Raw genomic sequence first — 8,075 nt, 5'->3', positions numbered from 1 at the left:
CTGAACAAATAAGCTGTTCAAATGACTGGCAAGTCTCCGTGCAAATTGCTCGCGCAAGTCACTAAACCGCTGCTGTTGCTGTTTCACTGCATGAAGCATATCATGTCCTAAACCAGAGTACAAAATACATAGTAATATATCATATGTGGGAACCGAAAGGAGCATAGGTCACAATTCCCTTAATCTACAGAAACAAAATCTGAGACTAGTTAGAAAGGCACATAAAATAAAGGCACTACCATAATAAATTTTGTATGTTAGGCTGTAGTCTAACAAAAACATTACCTGGACGAAGAGCTACATTCATACACTGCAGAAGGGCATCTGCTGCATTAGTGCAGGCCTCAATGCCTCGAGAAGATGTCAGATCTCCCTCCTGAAGGGCCTTTATATGACCTTTAGCCAAATCCATGTGATTCTACAAAACAATGGATAAGCAAGTTAGTTTGCTAAGCTGAACCAAGAATAAATACAATTCCATCATTATAAAAACATACTGAAGTCAGCGCAATAATAAAACACAAAAATAAACTCATTATTTTAACTGAACCTCATATATGGTTGCTAAAAAGGGTAGCACCCTGAAATAATTTTATACCTGACATGAACAACCATAGTAAACGATAAAAATGCTTACCACTAAGAACTCTATCTCTGACAGTAGTTTCACATTATTTGTGTTGCTGAGATGGATTAGATGATTGCTTTCTGAAATTTGATCCATTTGCTCTTTTACACTCTGAAGCATTTCTTCATAACTGCTCAGCTTTAGCTCAATTTGGTCAACTTCCTTGAGAGCTTCATCCAGCAACTTCATCAAGATATTCACCTGTTTCTCCGAGGCCATAATTGACTGGATATTTGCCTGTACAGAACATCAAGTCACAACATTTTAAGAGACATTTTTATATCTCATAAGCATTCTGCTCTCTCCTTCTGTCAAATAAACACTTTCCAAAACACTTTATGAAAGAGACCGTATAAGCTCGTAGTACTTCTCATTTAAAGTGTTATTGAACACAGCAGTACCTCAGTCTATGACACTTCTTTATTTCATAAAGAAAAGATATAAAGCCAAAACTTTGCTTAAGTTCTTAGAATTGAAGTATTGATCCGCACAAAAATAAAAAACAAACAGTAATCTCTACTATACTGGAATATTTTTAGTTCAAGAACAACAGCTTAGGTGATAAGGTCACATTTTCTGTTGCAAGATCAGCTCTCTCTATGATAACAGCCATGTTCAAAATATAAGAGTAACACACAACTTGACAATTTGAGGAGGTTGTTGACTGTTCCCTCAAGACTATATCCCCTACATCTCCTTAAGTTTTCTAAGTGACCTCTAGAACGTTAGGTTGTTTAAAAAGCAAAACAGTGAACGATATGGTACTGTTACAGACAGCCGAATACTGCAACATTATTAGACTAAACCAGGTTCCTAATTACACCAAAAGTAGTATTTTAGGCATAAGAGTTCACATCCACGGACATGAACATCTATTCTCTCTCTCCCTGCACCTCTGCCTTCAAGAAGGGTATTTGCGGAATGCCTCCCTTTTTTCTTCTCAGCTCCTCGTTTGAAAGCTTGTAACTCACCCCTGAAGGTCTGGAAGGTAAAGAGCAAAGTTGAAAATCTTTAAAATCTGATAATATGATGTAGCTCTGCTTAGCAGCAGATATACATTTACATTAAAATATGCGGCAGAACACATTAGCTACCTTTTCAAAGAACACTATGTAGTCAGTATCAATGAAAACAGTTCAACGCGCTAACACACTGTACATTAAAAGAAATGTTTACCCCATCTAGCACTTGTAGCTCTCTTGACAACTTCTCTGCAAAGGCTTCAGCATTAGAAATTGCATATTCACACCCTTCCATCATTATTTCAATATCCTGTTCCTCTCTTGCATTTAATTCCTGGTATTCATCCACAGCTTCTTCATCTCCTCCTGCTACACTTTGATTCTCTCCACTTGGAACGGATTCTTACATAGAGAAGGGAAATAAAACACGTTATCAAGTGCAGAAAATCACAAGCATTTTAAGAGTACTTACATATGTTCGACTACCTTTAAGTAAATGAATCCATTAAACAACTTTCATAACAAGCACCTGCTACCTACATACACTTTTTTTCAAGTCTCAGTCTTCCAAGGGTTTCATTAAGATTTCCCAAACTGGTTCCAAAGAGGGATGTCTTCCAAATTATGCAACATAAGCAAAATACAAATAGCCACCTTCCTTTATTGCATGGAGTCAACATCAGAATATATTACACTATTATGTTAGGCCTGTTAGCAGAAGATCAGTAGTCAGATTCTCTCTTTTGGTAGACAGAGCATAAGGGAAACATACCAAAGTTGATTAAGAAATATATCACTGAATAGGTAAAAATTATCTTGAGGCTCAAGATAAGTTTCACAGCAGGAAAATCAGTACTGAGGTAAGTGAGAATTATGTAACAATGCTTTCATGAACTATGATTTCTCATGGCAGCGCTTACTTAATTCACAAGCCAGTCAAAGGCTGACAAGTAATTTACAGAACAGTCAGAAAGTGTTTAGGACAATTGAAACATCTTTCTTATCTCTAGCAATTTGATAAGCTACCCAAAGTACTATTTAAAAATAAATAAATAAATAAAGCGTATTATTTAAGAAAAATTGCTTACGAAGCAAAATAAAGGAAAAAGGTGTTACGCACCTTCTGCAACTTTAGGCAGTTCTGAAGATTTAAAAGGTATGGAAAAGCAGAGGAAAGGAAGCAGAGAATGTTAGCTAGACAAAGCATGAACAGTGTGTATATTTAAGTGGCAGTAAGTTTGCATGTTTTATTATTGCACAAACTTGAAAAGTTAGAGGTTGGTTAAAACCAAATTTCAGTCAATACCAAAATACAGAAATGCTATCTTCCCTGTTTTACATTTCTAATTCAAGTTCTTCTGCACAAGCCAGTCTAGTATTAAATATCAACAGTTTAACCACTTCTGACAGACTCAACATGAGATACACTAACTCACTAGGCTTTACTAAAAAAAATTAACTATTAAAAGATAACATGACTGTTAAAATATTTAATACAGCATAAGCGAACAAGATACAAAGCCTTCTCAGCAACCAGTCATGTAAACTGTAGCAGGGTCCAGCAGAATTTAACACATGCTTCACAGTTTATAAACTAGAAATCTGATATAAAACCTCATATAACCTTTAGCATGCTACTGAAGCATCACTTTTTAAAGCATTTTTCTAATTCAGGGGAAATGAAAATGGGAACAAAAGCAGATTCATTACACATTTAGACCTACCAGATGTTGCAGGTAGACTTTATTTCATTCAAAAAATAGAATGTCTTAGAAACACAGTAAGCTTATCAATATTTACAGCTTCGTTAATGAATTATTCTGTCTTGGTTCTCAGTTCTCTAACAGAGAATCTATTATCTAGTCACCTTGTTTATATGAAGACATAGAAAATATAAAAAACTAAAACTGAATAGGAAAACACATCAGGATTAGGATCATTACTTTTAGTGTATCTGTTTTACATCAATAATTATCAAACTTTATATTTAACATACAGTTGTAGAAATTTACCTTCCAAAAGCTGTGAACTAACATTAATGAAGTCAATTTTCTTTCTAAGATATCTCTGATTGAGTTTCCAGATACATGAAATGAAGGTGTTCTTTTCCACTGTGCTGCTTGCAACCCATTTGTACACCTTGTCAAAATGCAAGTCAAATTCAGGATTCTCCTACAAAAGATGAGATGATATGTTACAGGGCTCAACAGTCAAATGATTCTCTGAGCAGCACAGATTTTTTACTCATTTAATTATTTCATTTTTATCCTGTCACGTCCAACAGTCAAATGATTCTCTGAGCAGCAGAGATTTTTTACTCATTTAATTATTGACGTGACAGGATAAAAATGAAATTACACAGATGCCAACCTTAAGCTGATACACCAACATTGGCACCCTGATGCACCTTAATGAAGGTGGTAAAACATCGAAAGCAAAAACCTGGAATCCACGCTATGAAGACAGTATTTTGTCAAGCCAGCTAAGGCAACCATAACACATAATACAGATATATGTAAGAGTTTCAAGAAACATTTGACAGCGCTGTCTGCCCTGAAACACTGTGCTTAGAATGACTTATGCCTTGTGTTAGCCTTCTGAAACCGAAACAGGTAGCTGGAATTACTGACAACATATCCAGTACAATGCAAGAAGACTTAGGGGAACAGCGAGGGAAAAAAATTATAAGCACTTCATGTATTTTACAGACAGGACAGTATTTGATAGCACTGAACAGGATAGAAAAGACCATTTGGTATATTTTAATGGTAAAAAACTACTATGGAAGTATTTTCAACTAGATTTATTGACTGATGAGAACATTGTTTTGATAAAATTTGATTAAAGTACTTTCCTTTCTACAGCCACTTATGAAGTCAGTAGGGACTGTAACTGATGATAGTCTGTTTTAAAGATCATATGCCAAGCATTTTACAAGGTCCAGCCTCCTTCTGATGAAAAGTGTTATTGCCTCAGATACATGATAAATTCCTACTTATATATAGTTTGTAAAAACTACTTTTGCTGCTACTTATTACTTATATTGTCACTACTATCTGTAGAAGCAGGCTGCATATGAAACTGAACACAATGGGAAATGGTACAATAAATACAGTTCTGTTTTTTTCTGTAGCTTATATTGATAAATATAATTACCATACATTTCTAAACAAAGAGTATCATTACATAAAACTTGAGTATCCCGACAACCAGTGCAGGAAAGTCCTGTGTAAAGAGTTGCCTAGGATCACATTTGGAAACCAAAACATAATTATCAACTTTAATTCTAACATTTTTTAATGAGAAGGTTTGGCATTCAATGTTTGTTTTTTGAAAGGAAATTTCAAGATTGCACATTAAAATGGTATATGCATTACAGCACATTTCTGAAAACAGTTAACCGAATACTGTTTTGCAAGAAAAAGCCCCAAAAGATGGTATAATTTTAAACGGAACCTTAAAGTGAAAGAAGCAATTCTCCAACGTGGTGTTTAGGAACAGCAAAGAAAATCTAAAATCTAGTCAACAAGTATGTGGATAACTAAAATAACAAAACATGTTTAACCTAAACTTGGGGATAGGGAACATCAAACAATTTTCAACTTTATCGTTTTCTGCACTATTCTTCCAAATCACCAGTTAACAGAACACAAAACCAGACATCACAGAATGGAGAGTTTTCACCTCTGTCTGTATATCTTAGTTTATGACAACAGGTGAATTTAAATGGCCAAAAATGGGTCCATCTTGCTGTTCTATGGAAAAGACCACCTCAGGACTGTACGCTTTCCAACAAATGACCTATGTCATGATTTGGAGAACAAATGTAAGAGCTCACCTTCAAGCTTATATACTGCTCATTAAGTGTCCTAGCAAAAAACATTCCATGTATCTCAATGTCATTAGTAAGACGGTAACGAATTTTCTAAGGGGAAACTAAGCTTAGAGCAAAAATTTGCATAAGACTTGAAACAAACAAAAAGGTACTGGTCCTTAGCACAAGCGCTGTACAGTCACTGAGAGACCACTACAATAAACAGGGCAGACATACAGATTATTGCCATTCAAGCATATCTAGACTACTCTTACTCAGTTTATCAGGGTTATATTCTTGGAAAAGCTGGAAGAAAATGTAGGCATAAGCAGCACAGAAATGTATCATCCTAATTAATGTGTTATCAATCTAAGCTTTAAAGCAGTCAGTATCAAGGAAGTTAACTCTAACTTGGAACCAAAAGGATGTTCTGAGCAGAGCACTAAATGAAAAGTAAAAAAAAGTTACACGTACTTTAACAGCATCTTTGGCATCAACAACAGCAAGATCTCGAAGTGCCCATGCAGTCTGCCTTTTGTAGAAATCTCCCTTGTCAGATTTTTTCACTTTTACCACATTTACTTGCACTGGTCGTTCCGTTGTCACTGTTAAATGAAGTAAAAGAGTAATTTCAAAATGCACAAATTACTTTAACATCTCTTTCTGCTGTATTTCAACTTCTGAAATGAATTATCTGCAGGGGATGTTTCATAATATTTATTTGATGAAAAAAGACCCTTTGAAACATCTTCATCTACAATACCGACAGCTCAGTTTAAGTCTCAGTCAACCAGATATATGTCTCTATACATCTTGTGAAGTAATGAACCCAATGTACAGATATTTCTTTGATACAGCAGGCCTCAGACCATGGCCACATAGCTGACAAAGTATAGGTAATTTGAGATTATAGTCAGAATAAAACCATTTTCTGCGATTCCTCAGTCAAAAAAAAAAATCTAGCAAGCTAATTTATTAATAGATCAACCTAAAGCACCTAATTTTTTGAAAAGTCATAATATAATACATATACACTCAAAGGAACATTAGAATTCATTGTAATTACTGTGCCTTCCCAGAGCCCTTTGCCTTGGACTCTAACCAGTACTCTGTATTGCATTTTATTTAGGCTGATCAGCATAGATGCCTACTAAATCTCCTTTAAGCACTATATAAAGCATGCTTCAAAAACCCACCCGTCCCACACAAATAATTTTGATTCTTTCATTTCAAATTACAATGAGATCTGGGAATAAAAGTACAGAAGTTTGTTTCTCTTCTAATAGAAGCAACAACGGAAATATAAACTACAGCTGATTTTCTCCATTAGAAATGGAAAGTACCTGTTTTATAGGGGGCAGGAATAAATATTGTAAATAAAGATAAGCCAAATGCAATTAAAAAAACAAAGGTGAAGACAAGAAACACGGTGTGGTATTACTACGTACCTGTGGCACACAAAAAGCAGTTTCTCTTCTTTTTGCCTGCTTTGCACACGTTCACAATGCTCAACAAGCGTTCATCATTGGGAGTGAAAATATCTCTCTGTAAAGCATGCTTGATTGCAGTCATTTTTTCTCAGCTGAAAGATTTTGAGAGTCATAATACATTCAGGCACATTTAACACACACCAAAAAAAAGAACCAGTCATTTACTTACTGCAACTACAGTTTTTTGAAATTAAATTTTACGGGTAACTTAATGAATAATAATCTAGACAAGCAGGATAGACAGGTAGAAGACCAGCCCACTTTAGGAAAAAGTCCAAGATAAAGCTTACTATCTTACTTCAGTTCGACAACTGTAATTTATCAACACTAGGATGATCCTTCTGCCTAATTTAGTGGAGAACAAAAAGCTTCTTAGTAGTAAAATAGAATGTGACACAGTAACAAAAGTTGAAATAGGGATCAAGAAAAAAAAGACTCCCTCACTAAGTATTGGAATTTTAGAATAATTTTAGAGTGGGTATGAATGCTGTGGATCCGGTAAAAATCTGTATGAAGACAGGTGAATAAAAAAACCCAGATACACACCTAAGGCAACAAATCTCTGAGCCTCTAGAAACATGGCAGTGGGTTTCTTTGTTTTGTGTTTTAATGTTCTGCAAAGACCTGTTTCACTGTTCTTGCCAACTACCACTTACTATTAAATGTAACAGGCTGTTCTTCTTCCTCTTTACCCTCAAATGAGGGTCTGGCAATTGTTACAGCAATGCAGAATAAAGACATCCATCTTTGTAGTTGGTAGAAAGTTTGACTTCAAGGCTGTCTAGATCCACAACACAATTCAAGGCCACAACACAATTCTGCAAAGATTAAGTTTGACTAGTTTGCTGCCTTTTCTTGGATGCATAGACTGGAGCTCAGAAACGGAACACTTTTTTTAATTATGGACTTTCTTATCTAGCAAGGGAGTAACAGGATATTTCAAAGTGAGAAAGAAAGTAAGCATGTACGCTTAGTAATAAATCAAGAGATTTCCTCCAGGAATCAAGTGCTGACCTTGAACCCTGTACTCTAACCAAATACTAAAAAATACAGACTTCTGCTGAAAGAGAGCAAACAGACATTACTTATTCACTCTCATAGCCTGTAACAGCAAACACAATAGATTGTAAAAGGACATCAAGGACTGCCCTTTAGATCTTCTGGTACATTGGCAGATATAG

General features: G+C 35.2%; 1 protein-coding gene across 2 annotated transcripts in view; it reads right to left on the bottom strand.

The window, feature by feature from the left end:
• Positions 1-6,976, bottom strand: part of EXOC1 (exocyst complex component 1) — a 27,656-nt gene extending 20,680 nt beyond the window's left edge. For both annotated transcript variants that reach the window (XM_009884985.1, XM_009884986.1), the window contains exons 1-7: positions 6,853-6,976; positions 5,879-6,009; positions 3,603-3,762; positions 1,805-1,992; positions 638-865; positions 286-418; positions 2-107 (exon numbers count right to left, since the gene is read on the bottom strand). In XM_009884985.1, the coding sequence (XP_009883287.1) occupies positions 2-107; positions 286-418; positions 638-865; positions 1,805-1,992; positions 3,603-3,762; positions 5,879-6,009; positions 6,853-6,976 (1,070 nt within the window). The remainder of the gene's footprint in view (position 1; positions 108-285; positions 419-637; positions 866-1,804; positions 1,993-3,602; positions 3,763-5,878; positions 6,010-6,852) is intronic.
• Positions 6,977-8,075: the final 1,099 nt, after the last annotated feature.

The sequence above is a fragment of the Charadrius vociferus genome, unplaced genomic scaffold (genome assembly GCF_000708025.1).
Source record: "Charadrius vociferus isolate BGI_N301 unplaced genomic scaffold, ASM70802v2 scaffold134, whole genome shotgun sequence".
Classification (NCBI taxonomy): domain Eukaryota; kingdom Metazoa; phylum Chordata; class Aves; order Charadriiformes; family Charadriidae; genus Charadrius; species Charadrius vociferus.
The sequence above is the reverse complement of the archived record's forward strand: the minus strand, read 5'-3'. Positions and strand labels throughout refer to the sequence as shown.